The following is a 17,675-nucleotide window of genomic DNA, read 5'->3' on the forward strand; positions in this document are numbered from 1 at the left end:
TAAATGTCAGTGAATAAAGGGCTTTTATTATTATTATCATAGAAATTATTTTACTTTGTTTGTAACATTTGCTATGTATTTTTATTTTTTATTTTATTAAGGGGGATGTACTGTGCCTACATGAGTAATATAAATGCATCAATGTTTTAATATAATGTTGGTACAATATTGACTAATGTACCAACACTCATATCAAATAGCCTAAAAATGCCAGATAAAAACGCAAGTACAAGTTGTACCTGCCGCCGAGTAATTACAGTCTTGATATCAACACCTCGAACATGCCTTTGGCTTGGAGAAACTTCAACACTAGTCTTGTTATTTACATGATTGCCAACAATTTGGAAGAAGAATCAGACAAAAGGTAGCCATTTTGTTAGAAACTATTAGCTCAGACGCTCTTCAGATATTTTACTCGTTCAATACAGAAATAGACAAGATCACCTACAAGGATCTATTCACCAAACAAGGTCCAGACGAAGAAATTGAGACATATGCCACTGATCACAAGTATCTAAGCATCCAATACAATTTCGAAGGTCTTGCCGATGATATAGTAAACGACATATTTTCATGGAACCTAAAATCATCTTGCTCATACATCAGAGAATGTATCCTGATGGAGAAACCCTCTTCATTTGATGCCATCATCAGTCTCGCTAAAACAAAAGAAATACTAGGTTAGAGGCTTAAGCCTAAGATTTAAAGTGGTGGAACTAAAATCAAACATGATCAAGGATTACACAAGATTTTTTGAGGACTTCTTTATGAAGCCTGTCACAGTGAAAGCTAAAAATGATAAGCAAGTAAGGTTCAATGTTACCAAATTTAACAAATTCAAATTTCATTCAGCCAAAATAGATGCATATGAATCATTAAATGAATGTAATCACTTCATTTTTCCAAACATGCTCATAAAAACTGAAATCTCCTTTGAGGGCATTCAATGCCCTTATGGGTATTCTATTCTTTTTAAAGAAACAAAATGCTATAAAATATTATAAAAACCTCAAGGTTGACTCAACTAATAATATAAATTCTGATGATGATAATGATTATGTGGAATAAGGGCCCATTATGTTACACTGATTTCCAATTATATTCATTATTGTAAGTTTGTAGATATAATAGAAAATAAAAAAAATTCATTTTGGGACCTTCCAGACGCCGCTTCAATTGTTCCTACTTGAATACAGTTTTATTAGACCAGTACAGAGGGGAATTTTGGTTATTGAATATTAAAAATTATTGTTGTTAAAACCTAAATAATCAATCAAATCAATGTTTCACCTACACAAGGACTATTCTGAAAAAGGAAAGTTGCCCCTCAATATTGGGAAAAAATTCACACAAAGTACTAAACAGAGCAGACTGTAAAAATATGACAAAAGCTACATAAGTTAAAACTATTACAGGACTAAGCACTTTCAATTATGCTACTAAAAAAAACTAAAAGCCGGGTATCCTTGCACAAATGTCTATGCATCCTTAATAAGAGGATATCTATTACAGAATGCACTGTAATTTTTATCAAAGCAACAAATACTGGCTGAGCCACAAATACATAATGTAGTCAAGACTCAAATAGCATGGCCAATCACAATATCAAACCTATGGAGTGTTATAAATGTGCTTCTTCATAACCAGAAGACAATGACCTTACCAAGATGCTATTATGGACAGAAATTACTTTCAAAAGATGATTTTATGAAAGTTCTCCGTTAAAAAACAACAAAATCAGTAAAAAATGTTTCGTAGCAACGATACACAATTGTTTAACAAAAAATATAATTTCATACCTATACAAATTACAAATAGCCCAGTCCTATTCATAAATCACGTATAAACTCTACGCATCAACGTTGACTTTATAATTCTTGTATCACTTAGTATATGTAATTTGCAATTCACATGATGCATTAAATAAACTTTAATCAACCAAATATATGGGCAGTGGGCACATACGGTGAATTGTGAAAATTGAAAGAAGTCGAGATTCTAGAATCGTCGGCGTTAGCGTGACCACAGATTAAGTAGGGGTCCAGTGAACACAGATTAGCAATTTAGCAGGTCGCACTGCTGCGTGTTTCTGGGTTGCCACTCGCTAGTCGCGTTATACTGCCGTCTCACTCAAATTATACATACCAGATAGAAACAAAAGATGTAGAGAATTAGAAAGTAGTATTATTAATGTTATTTATTAGAATATTAAAAGCCTCTACGATACACACTAGGCAAATAACCATCTCAGCCCTGCGATTCTGTAACTCACTGTTAATCCGTGAGTCCACTACGCAGTAACAGCGCTCCCTTCGTCACTGACGTAATTTTTGGAATCTCATGGTATTCTGTTAAGAAATTTTACATTACGTCTTGATAAGTGGAGGTAGGTAACCTAGTGAGTTGTTGTCTATTAATATCGTGACAATTGACTCATTTTATTTTATAAAAAGAGTTAATTGTCAAAATTTTCATCATACATAAACAAAATATTTTTAATAAAACAAAATAGAGAACAAAATGGTCGACGTTTGAAATAAAATTAATAATATTAAAAAAAAGATAAACTGCCCTGCTATTCTGTAACTCGCTTCACACACTCTCAGCGCTGAGTTTTGCTGTCAAATCGTTCGTTTCGGTGTCATGTTACAATTTGGTATTCTGTTAAACAATAACCGCGACAAAAGCGCCGCTCAAATGAGATTGTTCACATTTGGAACTAAAATTTGGCACTGCTACACTTACGCTCCAAAATTGTTGGTATTTGGTATTCTGATACATACCATTTGACATCTCATCTCATTTAAATGTACATTTTGTACGTCAAATTAAAAGTTGCTCTTCCCTCGCTGAAATCGTCATTTACCAGTGAGTTAGCCATTTTTAGCGAAGTTAAAACTTGTTTTATGTGAAAATATTCTAACATAGGACAATCTATATGTATCTTGGGGTAAGTTTATAAAATAATATTTATCAATACAGCATTATTTTACGAAAAAAATTATATATATAAACATTAAGCTTCGTGAAATTGAACTTTGTTATTGTTACAGAAGGCCCGTTTCCACTTTTAAAGTTTAAACCTCTATTTCAAGAAATAAATGATGTAATCCATTAAAAAATACTTAATATAATATCTATAGATGGCGAAGAAAATGTAGGCACGAAACGACCAATTGGCGTTGGTTATTATCGCTTTTTTCCAATACTCAAGAAATTATATGGTATTGACGAAACCTAGAACATATGCTGCTGAGATGAACGAAGAGTCTAGTAAATACTAAATAGATGATCTAAGGTAAACATTTTGATTACTTTAGCATTAAAAATATAATTTTTATCCAAGAACCAATTTTTCGATGCAGTCTTGATCATGTCTTGTCTCCAGCAGAGATAAGTCGAACAAAAAACGATAAATAAGATAGGTAAATATTGTAATATATTTGTATTTTTCTACTATACTAAAATTATAATTCTAATAATTTCAGAGATCCCCAAATGTTCAAAATTCCTGATAGAAAAATACATTCTGCCTTTGAAGAAGAAGAATATTACATGTGTATCATACAACAAGGCCCCTGGATATAAAAAGACACAATAGTGCAGACATTTTCAAATTATTGAATTTCGACTATCCTTCAATGTATAATAAATGATAACACAGTACAATTTCGGTTCCTATATTTTTATAAAATATATTGATATAACATTAAGGTTTTGGATAAAAACATTATTCTGCTTTACACAAGTATGAAATACCATCATTACATACATGATGGTTTAAGTACTTATTAAGCTTTTTTAAATTTATCGTTCATAACTATTACTTTTTACAAACTAATTAGAAAATATATTAAAATAAATATATTTGTCTACAAAATAAAGTAGATGTTATTGATTAGCTCTATGTGAGGCTGGGTTTTAATTAGTTTTTATTATACTTAAGTTTGTTTTACTGAAAGTTATTTTGTAGTGTGTTAAAAGTTTACTATAATCATTAAATTAAATGTTTAAGTTATTATATTGTTCTTTTATTCACCTATAAAGTAACATGGCTTATATATTTTTCATTTCGGCTTAGCTATGTATTTAACTCGGTTACTACGTTTTCTATAGGCAGTCATTAAATAAGTGGTAGATTTAATTAATCATTTTATTAATATAATATTATTAGATACAAAAAAAAATATTATGAAGTACACAATTATCTTAAACACGGTAATACAATTTTTCATATAAAAATCATAGTTGTCCAAACTGCATTCAAAATAGATTAGTGGTCTCGGTTTAATATCTCTTCTTAACATTTCAATAATTGGTCATTTTCTTCCTCATTCTTGACAACTACCACTGATGGCTGTAATACAATGATTATCTGTTAAAATTGTAAATAGGGAAATGTGGTAGGTCACTGTACTGACACAATAATATTGCATAGCAATTTAATTATTGTAAAGTTAAGGTAAATAATAAAAAAAAACTTGCATAAAACACACAAAAACTTATATATGGGATATCTTTGTATTTCTAAGTAAAGTATCTTAAAAACATGTTTGATAATATTATAACTAAGCCAAATATTATTAAAAGTTTTATGGTAACAAGGCTTAGTAATTTCGCACAGTATTTGATTCAGTACCTACTATGAATAAAAAAAATCTTGAGCAAACCTATATTTAGACTCAAAAATCCAAATCCAAGTATGTACTTTAAAAACAATTATTTATTAATGAAACAAATCCAAATATGTTTAGTGTTAAAGTGTAGTCAGCAGCAATAACTATCTTTTGATTGCTTCATTAAATAAGTTATGGCAATGTTGTTTCCAACATTTAAAATTAACGTTGATCACTTGAAATGGTATGAATTTGAGCAATTGAAAGCTTATATATTTGATCCAACATACCTAACATGATTATTTATACTTGTATTCTGAAATCTGAACAATTAAATTAAATTCAACTTGATCAGTTAAAATTAATACTTCTTATGTTTCATGAATGGAATTTGAAGTTAGGAAACCTAAAAATATTTTTTTATTTGACATTTTTAACCAACAATTTCATTATTCTTTACAATGTCGCTTCGATTTAACCTATTACATTTGACTTCAAATTTGCCATCAAACAAACAAACTTTGTTAACTGTTTTACTAGACACTACTTATTCCTATTTATTTACTATGATAGTTATTATATTTCTAAAATAGTTTTAATAGAATTCAGTTTTTATGAGTGTTAGTAAAAACATAGGTAATATTGTTGTTGTGTGTTTGACCTCTGAATCACTTAAAAAGGTTGCAATAGTAGTTTCATGGCATCTAAAAAGTACCAACACTTGCACTTACACAAATGAATAAATATATAAACACTAATTTTTCTTCTTTATAGATAGGTACCCTTTTATTTTATAATTACTCAACAAAATATTATATGAAAACATTGGTATTAACCTTGGTTACCTTTAGTAACATTTTGAAAATTTAAAACACCTATCCATCCTGTTTACTTTGAATCCGTAGCCCATTTGCTGAGAGAATCACTTTTAGCGTGACATCATCTTTTATCTTTTTGTTAAGATAATATTCTTAAATTTTTTACAATATATCCAGATGTTAGGTATCCCTTGTTTCGTGCTGAAACATAATTAATATTTTTAAGTTTCTGTCGCTCATATACACCACGGCTGGTCAGTTGTCGGGTAAATACGAAATATAAACTCTTAATTGGAAGTTATAAACAAAATACGTAATTTTGTTTTATTAAAAATATTTTGCTTATGTATGATGAAAATTTTGACAATTAACTCTTTTTATAAAATAATAGTTATTCCGTGAGTCCATTACGCAGTAACAGCGCTCCCTTCGTCACTGACGTAATTTTTGGAATCTCATGGTATTCTGTTAAGAAATTTTACATTACGTCTTGATAAGTGGAGGGAGGTAACCTAGTGAGTTGTTGTCTATTAATATCGTGACAATTGACTCATTTTATTTTATAAAAAGAGTTAATTGTCAAAATTTTCATCATACATAAGCAAAATATTTTTAATAAAACAAAATTACGTATTTTGTTTATAACTTCCAATTAAGAGTTTATATTTCGTATTTACCCGACAACTGACCAGCCTTGGTGTATATGAGCGACAGAAACTTAAAAATATTAATTATGTTTCAGCACGAAACAAGGGATACCTAACATCTGGATATATTGTAAAACATTTAAGAATATTATCTTAACAAAAAGATAAAAGATGATGTCACGCTAAAAGTGATTCTCTCAGCAAATGGGCTACGGATTCAAAGTAAACAGGATGGATAGGTGTTTTAAATTTTCAAAATGTTACTAAAGGTAACCAAGGTTAATACCAATGTTTTCATATAATATTTTGTTGAGTAATTATAAAATAAAAGGGTACCTATCTATAAAGAAGAAAAATTAGTGTTTATATATTTATTCATTTGTGTAAGTGCAAGTGTTGGTACTTTTTAGATGCCATGAAACTACTATTGCAACCTTTTTAAGTGATTCAGAGGTCAAACACACAACAACAATATTACCTATGTTTTTACTAACACTCATAAAAACTGAATTCTATTAAAACTATTTTAGAAATATAATAACTATCATAGTAAATAAATAGGAATAAGTAGTGTCTAGTAAAACAGTTAACAAAGTTTGTTTGTTTGATGGCAAATTTGAAGTCAAATGTAATAGGTTAAATCGAAGCGACATTGTAAAGAATAATGAAATTATTGGTTAAAAATGTCAAATAAAAAAATATTTTTAGGTTTCCTAACTTCAAATTCCATTCATGAAATATAAGAAGTATTAATTTTAACTGATCAAGTTGAATTTAATTTAATTGTTCAGATTTCAGAATACAAGTATAAATAATCATGTTAGGTATGTTGGATCAAATATATAAGCTTTCAATTGCTCAAATTCATACCATTTAGAGTGATCAACGTTAATTTTAAATGTTGGAAACAACATAGCCATAACTTATTTAATGAAGCAATCAAAAGATAGTTATTGCTGCTGACTACACTTTAAAACTAAACATACCCTTTATGGGTCTTGGATTTGTTTCATTAATAAATAATTGTTTTTAAAGTACATACTTGGATTTGGATTTTTGAGTCTAAATATAGGTTTGCTCAAGATTTTTTTTATTCATAGTAGGGGAGACTGGGTACACTTGATCCCTAGGGGACACTTGGTAATCTTTATTAAAAAATCTACTAAATGCGCAATCTTTTTTTAAACTAGCAACACTTGTTTGTTTATGGCAAGGTTAACTTTCTGTCATAGTTTCGTTGGACAAATATCAGTAGTTTGCAAATGGCCGGCAATCGAAATTTTCTGTGGTGATTTATATAAAATTTGGTAAGTTTTAACACGACATATTTAATAAAGTGTGATGGATTCGCTTTTTTAAAATGTGTATAGCTTTTAGAGCATTGTTTTTCCTGTGGTTTGACGCTTGTTGTTATGAAATAAGTAGTAAAGTGTTTAGAGTGATGCATGTTTCATAACCTCAATGTATTTGGGGAGATTTGATCCTCTTCCATAGGGGTGAATTGATCCCAGGGATCATGTGTCCCATAAGAGGATCAAGTCTACCATACATAAAATATTTACTTTTACACTTTTATGGCGCAATTATTTATTGGTATTTAATTTTTAGAATACGATGCCGCGAAAGTATAAAACTAAAGAAGGTTCAAGAAAAAGAAAGCCAATCGATAAAGAAAAACTAAAACTTGCGGTAGCTGCAGTTCTGGCCGGAAATACACTAAAAGGAAAAACACTGCAAAACAATATTCGGTACCTCTCATGACTTTGAAAAGATATGCTAGAAAGCAAAAAGAAAATGACGAGGAAATATCATACGAACCCAACTACAAAAAATCGCAGATATTTTCAGACCAAGAAGAAAATGATTTGGAAGAATATTTGGAAACCGCTAGTAAGTTGTATCTTGGCCTCTACCCTAAGAAAGTACGTACGCTAGCTTACCAGTTCGCTAGCAAGAATAAAAAGAAGATTCCTATCAGTTGGGAAGTTAAAAAAGAGGCAAGCTACGATTGGTTTTGGGGTTTTATGGAACGCCATAAGAAATTGTCGTTGAGAAAACCCGAGGCTACAAGTCTATCAAGGACCACTAGTTTCAATCGCCATAACGTGCAGGCATTCTTCGCAAATTTAAAAAGTTTGATGGAAAGATTCAATTTCGATCCTTCGCAAATATTCAACGTGGACGAAACAGGTATAACAACCGTTCATAAGCCCAAAAAAATTGTTGCTTTTCGAGGCCTAAAGCAAGTGTCGAAAGTGACATCTGCCGAAAGAGGAGAACTTGTCACGGTCTGTTCGGCAATTAATGCAATTGGACAAAGTTTGCCACCTTTCATGATATTTCCCAGAAAAAACTGGCAAAACAGAATGCTTAATAATGCTCCTCCTGGAAGCAATGGTTGCCCAAATCCCAGTGGCTGGATGACTGCTGCTACATTCATGCATTTTTAAGTAAAAATTTGAAAATTAAAACTGTTTCAAAATTATGTGATTTATATTTTAGCTGCCCTTATAATTAGTTCCCTTTATAAAATTGGATTTCTAGCAAAAAAGAAAATAAAGTAAACTCACGTGATTCATGTGTCCCCTATGTATGGGAGATTTGATCCCCCGGGATCAAAGCTCCCTTATGGTTGGGAACAAGTGTCCCTGATATAAGGGACACATGATACACGTCCATGGTATGAAGTTTTATGAAATTATGACTAAAATTGTAAACAAATCATGCCCTCTTTCGGATTGTTGATAGATATTTATATTCGAAACATAGAAATATAAAAATTTTAGCAATAATGTAGAGAGTAATAAATTTAGAGACCAAAATACAAAGGTGGGATCAACCCTCCCCAGCCTCCCCTACTGAATCAAATACTGTGCGAAATTACTAAGCCTTGTTACCATAAAACTTTTAATAATATTTGGCTTAGTTATAATATTATCAAACATGTTTTTAAGATACTTTACTTAGAAATACAAAGATATCCCATATATAAGTTTTTGTGTGTTTTATGCAAGTTTTTTTATTATTTACCTTAACTTTACAATAATTAAATTGCTATGCAATATTATTGTGTCAGTACAGTGACCTACCACATTTCCCTATTTACAATTTTAACAGATAATCATTGTATTACAGCCATCAGTGGTAGTTGTCAAGAATGAGGAAGAAAATGACCAATTATTGAAATGTTAAGAAGAGATATTAAACCGAGACCACTAATCTATTTTGAGTGCAGTTTGGACAACTATGATTTTTATATGAAAAATTGTATTACCGTGTTTAAGATAATTGTGTACTTCATAATATTTTTTTTTGTATCTAATAATATTATATTAATAAAATGATTAATTAAATCTACCACTTATTTAATGACTGCCTATAGAAAACGTAGTAACCGAGTTAAATACATAGCTAAGCCGAAATGAAAAATATATAAGCCATGTTACTTTATAGGTGAATAAATGTGAATGTGTCGCCTTAACCGAAGCAGCCAGAGCCGTGCAGCGGCTAGGGATTAATGACTTTTGCATTAAATTCGTATCCGACAGTGCATCCGTGCTGATGGCGCTCGGAAACAAAAAAACCAACAGCAAACTAATACTGGAGTGTCATGAAGCACTGGAGGCTATAACCCGAACCAATAGGGTTACCTTACAGTGGATAAAGGGACACAGTGGATCTCTCGGCAATGATGCTGCGGACGAGCTTGCGAGAAGAGGCTCCGGAATGATGCCTGCTGGCCCGTATCCGCTCCTTCCTTTGCCCTTCTCGCTGGTGCGAACCTGGATCCGCCAGAGATCCGCTGAACTCCAGCAACAACGATGGTCGCATGGTGCGGCCTGCAGACAGTCCAAAGTGGCTCTGCCAGCAGTAAACCCGCAACTGACAAAGCGACTACTTAACTTAAATAGAACCAACCTTAAAATAATGATAGGGACAATAACGGGTCATTGCCTCCTAAATAAACATCTTTTTATCCTAGGCGCGACAGACAGCCCCCTGTGCAGAGGCTGTTTCAGCGCAGAAGAAACAGTCACCCACGTAGTCCTGGAATGCGAGGCTGTGGCTAATCAACGTGAAAAAATCCTCGGAACGGTGAGGTCGCTCCGGGAAGCCTGTGAAGTGCCCAGGAGACTTCTGTGCTTCTGGAAGGAGCTAGGCTGGCTAAATTAGCCAGGACTCGTACGCACAACGGACCAACCACGAGTCTAATTGCGGAAAAAGGAGTCCTTCTACCCTAACCCTAACCCTAACCCTATAGGTGAATAAAAGAACAATATAATAACTTAAACATTTAATTTAATGATTATAGTAAACTTTTAACACACTACAAAATAACTTTCAGTAAAACAAACTTAAGTATAATAAAAACTAATTAAAACCCAGCCTCACATAGAGCTAATCAATAACATCTACTTTATTTTGTAGACAAATATATTTATTTTAATATATTTTCTAATTAGTTTGTAAAAAGTAATAGTTATGAACGATAAATTTAAAAAAGCTTAATAAGTACTTAAACCATCATGTATGTAATGATGGTATTTCATACTTGTGTAAAGCAGAATAATGTTTTTATCCAAAACCTTAATGTTATATCAATATATTTTATAAAAATATAGGAACCGAAATTGTACTGTGTTATCATTTATTATACATTGAAGGATAGTCGAAATTCAATAATTTGAAAATGTCTGCACTATTGTGTCTTTTTATATCCAGGGGCCTTGTTGTATGATACACATGTAATATTCTTCTTCTTCAAAGGCAGAATGTATTTTTCTATCAGGAATTTTGAACATTTGGGGATCTCTGAAATTATTAGAATTATAATTTTAGTATAGTAGAAAAATACAAATATATTACAATATTTACCTATCTTATTTATCGTTTTTTGTTCGACTTATCTCTGCTGGAGACAAGACATGATCAAGACTGCATCGAAAAATTGGTTCTTGGATAAAAATTATATTTTTAATGCTAAAGTAATCAAAATGTTTACCTTAGATCATCTATTTAGTATTTACTAGACTCTTCGTTCATCTCAGCAGCATATGTTCTAGGTTTCGTCAATACCATATAATTTCTTGAGTATTGGAAAAAAGCGATAATAACCAACGCCAATTGGTCGTTTCGTGCCTACATTTTCTTCGCCATCTATAGATATTATATTAAGTATTTTTTAATGGATTACATCATTTATTTCTTGAAATAGAGGTTTAAACTTTAAAAGTGGAAACGGGCCTTCTGTAACAATAACAAAGTTCAATTTCACAAAGCTTAATGTTTATATATATAACAATTTTGGAGCGTAAGTGTAGCAGTGCCAAATTTTAGTTCCAAATGTGAACAATCTCATTTGAGCGGCGCTTTTGTCGCGGTTATTGTTTAACAGAATACCAAATTGTAACATGACACCGAAACGAACGATTTGACAGCAAAAATCAGCGCTGAGGGTGTGTGAAGTGAGTTACAGAATCGCAGGGCAGATTTTAAACTATATTGTAGTTGTTTCCTATTCTATATAAATAAATATGAATCGCAAAATATGTTGCTAAGTGCAAAACTCAAAGACAAGCTGGACAAATAATAGTATTTTTTTTTTATTTATTCTTTAAACGAGGAAGGGTTTTATAGAGAGAAAATTTGGAAATATAAAAAAATGTTTTATTTAGTACTGAGGTGTTTATTCCGGAAAAGCGAACAATCTCTATTGGAAAGCATAGCAAAATTTTCCGTACGGTACGTACCAATATAAAAAGGTAGGCTAAGTAAAAAAAATATATTAAGGCAAAACGAAGTTCGCGGGTGCAGCTAGTTATGTATAAAGAAATAAGACTATTTAATTGGAAGGCCAATAAACTATATGATACTAACCTAACCTAACATTTTTTTTTTTAACCTGGGTAAACCCGATTACGGGCGCCCGCGCCTGGGCAAATTGTTAAATGGCGCGGGAGTGGGGGGGGTCAAGGTCGTAAAGCGATGACCCCATACCCACTAAAACCACCAGGGCCTACTGTTCGCTATGGGACAAGGGCGGGTAACAGCTAGGCCTTTTCATCGCGCCCCGTCCAGCGAATGCCGCTTACGCGGCTCTCATAATAAATTTATATATAATATATACATATACACACACATATTATTAATATTTTATTCCTTATTTTTTACAATTTTAAGAGGTCTCACATAGACTTCCCGGGCCCTCTCGGCTTGCTCTTTATACCGCATTACCACGCCACAGTATGTGGATAAAACTGTCCACTTCTCTAAATCGGCCACAGCCTTCTTTATTATTGTAGAAAGGCCTCAGATCTGTCCCAAAGGCCTTTCTTCCGTCCACGCCGGACAAGCCGCTAATGTGTGTGCGGCATCGTCAACAAGTTCCTGGCAATGGTGACACGCAGAGGTCGGTTCCCGTCTGATGCGGTGAAGGTATTTGCCAAAACAGCCGTGTCCTGATATGACCTGCACCAGACGAAAAGTCAAAGGACTACGCTTCTTCTCCAGCCACTCGTTCAGGACGGGCAAGATCGCATTTACCGTATACTTTCCCATTTGTGCATTGAACCTAACCTAACCTACCTAACTAAGCACACTTTTTATCTCTACATGATCAGATTTGCGCTACGTAAACCACGTTTGACGCAGTATTAAAAACCAAAGGTCTATTAGAAACCAGACTTCGCGAAGGCAAACATGTGAACTAATCAATATAGTTGGACAATCTGTGTATAACCTTTACACAGATATATCTGTGTATAAGTGGCTATACAGATTGTACACTGCAAACATACAAAATTACTTTTCGATAAGCGACCCAGTACAGACTTACGAATTTGTATAAAATGGTCACGTCACAAAGTAAATGACATTCCCATACAAAGTTTTTCAGCGTCTTATCGAATTAATTTTGTCTAGAGCCCCAGAGGTGTTTATGTAAGGTTACGTAGTTCGTCTTTATAAATTGGATGCACATATTAACAGACAACCTCTATTGAAACATACTAGGCTTGATTGGTTATTAAAAAAATATACTTTCAGTTCATGGTACAGTGCCACATACTTTTCTTGGCCGGCGGCTGAAATTGGTACCACCGTCGCCATTTTGGTGCATGCAATGAATTATTTTACTATCTACCAATATCTAATAAAAATCCAACTTAAATGTATTTATTATTATTCTTTGCATTATTAATTACAATGGCAAAGTTTTAATTATCGAACGGGTCTGATTGCTAGTATCTTAAAAGATATTATATTTATATGTAGTACAGGTAACAAATCCTATCATATCAGTTTTTTCTAACTTTGTGTCACATTTATTTTACGTCTAGAACTACATTTTCTAGACATATTGTTATATTAAGACATTTTAATAAATTATAAAGTTAGCCTGCATGCCTTCAATATATTCCCCTTATAATGGTTATTTTTTATCTACTGGCAATACTGATATCCATGACAGCGACGCTTACCGGCCAAGAAAAGTTTGTGGCACTGTCAAAATTATAGAAACAATGTGTGAAACATCGTTAATATTATAAATAAAACGCACATCCTGACAGAGGTAATTTATTATAACTTATTACATTTTAAATAATAAAATACGCAAAGGACGTAAATAAATACTCATAGGTTTAACCTCACTGAAATTTATATTTAAATAACTTATTACAAATAGCTTTGTTCAATACAATAGTTAATAATACTCATTTTTAAATTTCGCGGTGTAATTTCTCCTGCTCATTATTATGAATTTCAAAAAATACTATAGATGGCGCTTTTCACAAAAGGCCACATAGTATTAAAATTAAGTCCATCTAATAAGTATAATAAAAAAGCTTAAATTACTTTTTAAAAAGCAGCGTATTGTTTCGTTCGACTTTATTCTACGTAGCATTTTTTCGACTTTTTTTTAATACTATTTTCAGTGAGGAACCTTAACACACAACGGCAGGCATCTATTAGTATGATTAAATCTATTATCGCTGTCTTAATCTCAGTTGAAATTATCTATGACTTAAAGTAACATATAAAGCAATATGCAATAAAAATATGGAACACTTAAATTGAAATAAAGAATTTAAATCGTAAACTTGAACATAATATGATGATTAAATAGCTTTTTTAAGAAATAGATAATTATAACTATTAAGAATGGTAACAGGTGTTTCTGCGTTGTACTTGTTCTTAAAGTGCAGTTGACATTACTTTTAAACACTTTTAAATTAATAATTCACTTTAAAAATTAAATATAAATAAAGAAATGATTTATATTTACAGAAAAAATGTTTATAAAACTTATCACATTAGCGAATTATTTTTATAAATTCTGTTAAATATAAAGTAAGTGTGATTATTGATTTAAAAGCATCTTAAGTGCTAGACTTAAAGTCCAGCAACAATGCTAGCTGGGTCTTCTACACCTTGCTTGATTTTTTTCAAGAATAGCACCGCTTCACGACCATCAATCAATCTATGATCATAAGTTAGGGCAATGTACATCATGGGTCGGATCACAACCTGCCCATTCAAGGCAATTGGTCGTTCGAATATTCCGTGCATTCCCAAGATACCCGATTGTGGTGGGTTAACAATTGGGGTGCCCATTAACGAACCAAACACTCCACCGTTGCTAATTGTAAATGTACCACCGTCCATTTCTTCAATAGTTAACTTACCGTTCCTGGCTTTCTCAGCTAGTGCAGCGACAGTCAATTCAATGTCAGCATATGTCATTGTTTGAACATTTCTAATGACCGGCACAACCAGTCCTTTTGGTGTTGCTACAGCAACTGATATGTCTACGTAATCCCTGTAGACGATTTCATTACCATCAATCACAGCGTTGACTACTGGTTGATCTTGCAATGCACTAGCAGCTGCCTTAACAAATGGAGACATTAAGCCAAGTTTGACACCAAACTTTTTAGTGAAAGCTTCCAAATTCTTCTTTCTAAAGGCCATTATATGGGACATGTCTACTTCGTTGAAGGTTGTGAGGAGGGCGTTTGTGTCCTGAGCCTGCTTCAGACGTTCAGCGATACGCTGCCTCATTCTGTTCATTTTCACGCGCTGTTCGCTACGGGTGCCGACAATTTCTTTGCTGTAGTCACTGGGTGGGACACGGACTGATGCTGTTTCTATAGCTTGGGCGTGACGGATAGCTGCGACAGGGATAGATGAGATTGGCGCTCCGGCTTTAGGGGCTTGGGGAGGAGGGGTTTGGGGTGGGGGTGGAGGAGGTGGTGCAGCAGATGGTGGTGGAACTGCAGCTGGCGGTGGGGCAGCTGCTGGAGGTGGAGCAGCTGCCGGTGGAGGAGTTGGTTCGGATTTAGCTTCAGCTGGTGCCTCCTTTTTTGGTGCCCCACTGGTGATTTCTAAACGAAATAATTTTTGTCCTGCTTTTACAGTTTCTCCATCCTTTACGTATAATTCCTTGATGATTCCATTGTCTGGGGCCATGACAGGGATAGCTGTTTTGTCTGTCTCGATTTCAAGTACTACGTCGTCGGCTGCGACCGCATCACCAACTTTCTTATCGAGTTTTACATCACCCTCTGATACGGAATCTGGGAAACTAGGGGTCATCACATCCTGTTCAGCCATTAATGGCTTGGTAAAATGAATAGAGGCTACCTGGCTATGGGTGAGAACCCTAGGTTTCAGAGTTGCATGGTGAGCAGCTCCATAGATCTTGGGTATTTCTGTCGACCTGAACCGGAGGACTTGGCTCTGCCGCCGGTATATGGCCTGAAGATTTTTTGAGCAGCGACGCAACATTTTGGTAGATTTACCCTGAAACATAACAAAATATTATGCAATCAACAAGGGATATCAAATTTTAGGTAAAAGCATAATAGAATTAAAAGTCCAAACCAATACAGAATTAAAGTAATATTATAATATTACTAAAGCTTAAAGCAAAAACAAGTAGCTGTAAGTCTAAAGACATTTTCAAGTGTTTATGTTTAGTTATAATAGGCAAATTATATTCACACACACATATAATAAAATACATTAAAACTTTGCATCTATTTGTTTTTGTTTTAATTTATTGCCTACCTATACGACATAAGGTCAAACAAAATACTAGACAATAAAACTGGTAGGATCAGTTACAGGTCTTCTCATTTGACAACTGGCAGCAAATGTGAATTTAAATAAATTAACAAATAAATTATATTTTGACCGAGGTTTAGATGAGTCGAGATTTAAAGCTAAGTTTGAATATGGCAATCATTTTACAAGCAAATTCTTGCCTCTCAATCTTACAGCAACACTTACCCACTTTGGGTTGCTATGCCGGTGACTAATTAGTATGCAGACCAATATTAGGTAGTAAATATGCAATATCTTATCACAAACTCATAACAACAAGATTATGTAGTATGAAATTCTTAAAATATATAGTGCAATATTCATTAAATATATTTTTGTTTTAATGGTACTTGCCCTAGTAATGAGCCCTTAATGCTCACATTCTACAACTATGCTATAATAAATCTTACAGTAAATACTTCTTTTATTATCATGACCAATATAATTGCATTTACCATAAGCAGCAACTAGAAACTGATTAATATAAATACATTAATGAAAAATCTATAAACACCCCAATAGTTTGTTAAATTGAGATTCTGCCAAAAATAATGTTTGTTCGGATTTAGTGTTCTTATAATATATTTTTAAATAACTCTTATTATATCATTCAGTTTCCGTTTTGTTCTTATACAGGAAAATACCTTAATTAATTAAAATTACAATTGCATAGTGGTTTTTAATACTTTACTTTACTCAATATTTTAAATTAACACTTAGAACATTTTGTAATAACTAAGATTAAAAACTCATTAGTGCAAAATAAAATAAAATAAATATGTTCCAAATTTAAAAAGTATACATGTTATATACCGTGATTTTACGATTGAATGACACAGGGGTCAATGTAAATTGTTTATTAAATAATATTTATCTACTCATAATGTTAATGTTAATTACCTATTAATTAGTGATATGGTTAGGCTCAGTGTAAAATTCAAGGTTAGCATATAATGTTAATTATAACACAAAAGCATCCTTACCTTAGGCTAGGTAAACAATAACCAGATGTATTTAAAAAGTTATTTTCAGTTTAAAGTGTTACATAAGCTAAGTCCCATGACACTACTACACGAATTCTGTATCGATTTTTGCTAGGTTATTTAGATCATAGCTGTTAAATAACGCACGTAAAGATCACAAAATATACTTCACTTTTAAGATAACAGCGCTGCTTTAATTAGTTATAAATAGGCCCAAGATCTACATTTATTTCGTCCGACGAGTCAGTCTTTTTCGCCTTGATCGAGTTGGCGCCGCCTGTCACGCAAAGTGGTGCAACCTGCCTTTCGTAGTCTTTTGACTGTTATCCATTTGACTTTCTTTATCGTATAACGGAACGCAACTTTAAATAAGTATTTTTTTAAAATAGTTGCAGTCTGCCTTTAATACTATTTATTATTGTTATTTATAAGTTATATTAAAGTATGAAATATGGTAACAAATGATTTAATTTGATATTACTTGTAACAGCGCCATCTACTAAAATA

General features: G+C 32.6%; 1 protein-coding gene and 4 long non-coding RNA genes across 7 annotated transcripts; 2 read left to right on the plus strand and 3 right to left on the minus strand.

Annotated features, from left to right (window-relative positions):
• Nucleotides 1-261: 261 nt before the first annotated feature.
• LOC125058823 lies at nucleotides 262-2,029 on the minus strand. Its single transcript, XR_007118534.1, has 2 exons — nucleotides 1,800-2,029; nucleotides 262-659 (listed from the first exon to the last, which is right to left on the minus strand). It is a non-coding gene; the product is annotated as an uncharacterized LOC125058823 (long non-coding RNA).
• Nucleotides 2,030-2,908: 879 nt separating this feature from the next.
• Nucleotides 2,909-3,532, plus strand: LOC125058594. The gene is made up of 3 exons (XR_007118447.1): nucleotides 2,909-2,950; nucleotides 3,054-3,298; nucleotides 3,489-3,532. It is a non-coding gene; the product is annotated as an uncharacterized LOC125058594 (long non-coding RNA).
• Nucleotides 3,533-4,327: 795 nt separating this feature from the next.
• LOC125058649 lies at nucleotides 4,328-6,007 on the minus strand. Its single transcript, XR_007118465.1, has 2 exons — nucleotides 5,453-6,007; nucleotides 4,328-4,357 (listed from the first exon to the last, which is right to left on the minus strand). It is a non-coding gene; the product is annotated as an uncharacterized LOC125058649 (long non-coding RNA).
• A 206-nt stretch (nucleotides 6,008-6,213) lies between these two features.
• LOC125058648 lies at nucleotides 6,214-9,246 on the plus strand. 2 transcript variants are annotated; one of them, XR_007118464.1, is made up of 2 exons: nucleotides 6,214-6,350; nucleotides 9,217-9,246. It is a non-coding gene; the product is annotated as an uncharacterized LOC125058648 (long non-coding RNA). The 2 variants fall into 2 exon arrangements; XR_007118463.1 differs by having other exon boundaries at nucleotides 6,221-6,359.
• A 4,396-nt stretch (nucleotides 9,247-13,642) lies between these two features.
• LOC125058322 (dihydrolipoyllysine-residue succinyltransferase component of 2-oxoglutarate dehydrogenase complex, mitochondrial-like) lies at nucleotides 13,643-17,486 on the minus strand. 2 transcript variants are annotated; one of them, XM_047662387.1, is made up of 2 exons: nucleotides 17,341-17,486; nucleotides 13,643-15,882 (listed from the first exon to the last, which is right to left on the minus strand). In XM_047662387.1, the coding sequence occupies exon 2, from the start codon at nucleotides 15,865-15,867 to the stop codon at nucleotides 14,473-14,475; it is 1,395 nt and encodes a 464-aa protein (XP_047518343.1). In that variant the 5' UTR covers nucleotides 15,868-15,882; nucleotides 17,341-17,486; the 3' UTR covers nucleotides 13,643-14,472. The 2 variants fall into 2 exon arrangements, with proteins under 2 accessions (XP_047518343.1, XP_047518342.1); XM_047662386.1 differs by having other exon boundaries at nucleotides 17,169-17,476.
• Nucleotides 17,487-17,675: the final 189 nt, after the last annotated feature.

This window comes from Pieris napi, chromosome 18, assembly GCF_905475465.1.
Source record: "Pieris napi chromosome 18, ilPieNapi1.2, whole genome shotgun sequence".
NCBI lineage: Eukaryota > Metazoa > Arthropoda > Insecta > Lepidoptera > Pieridae > Pieris > Pieris napi.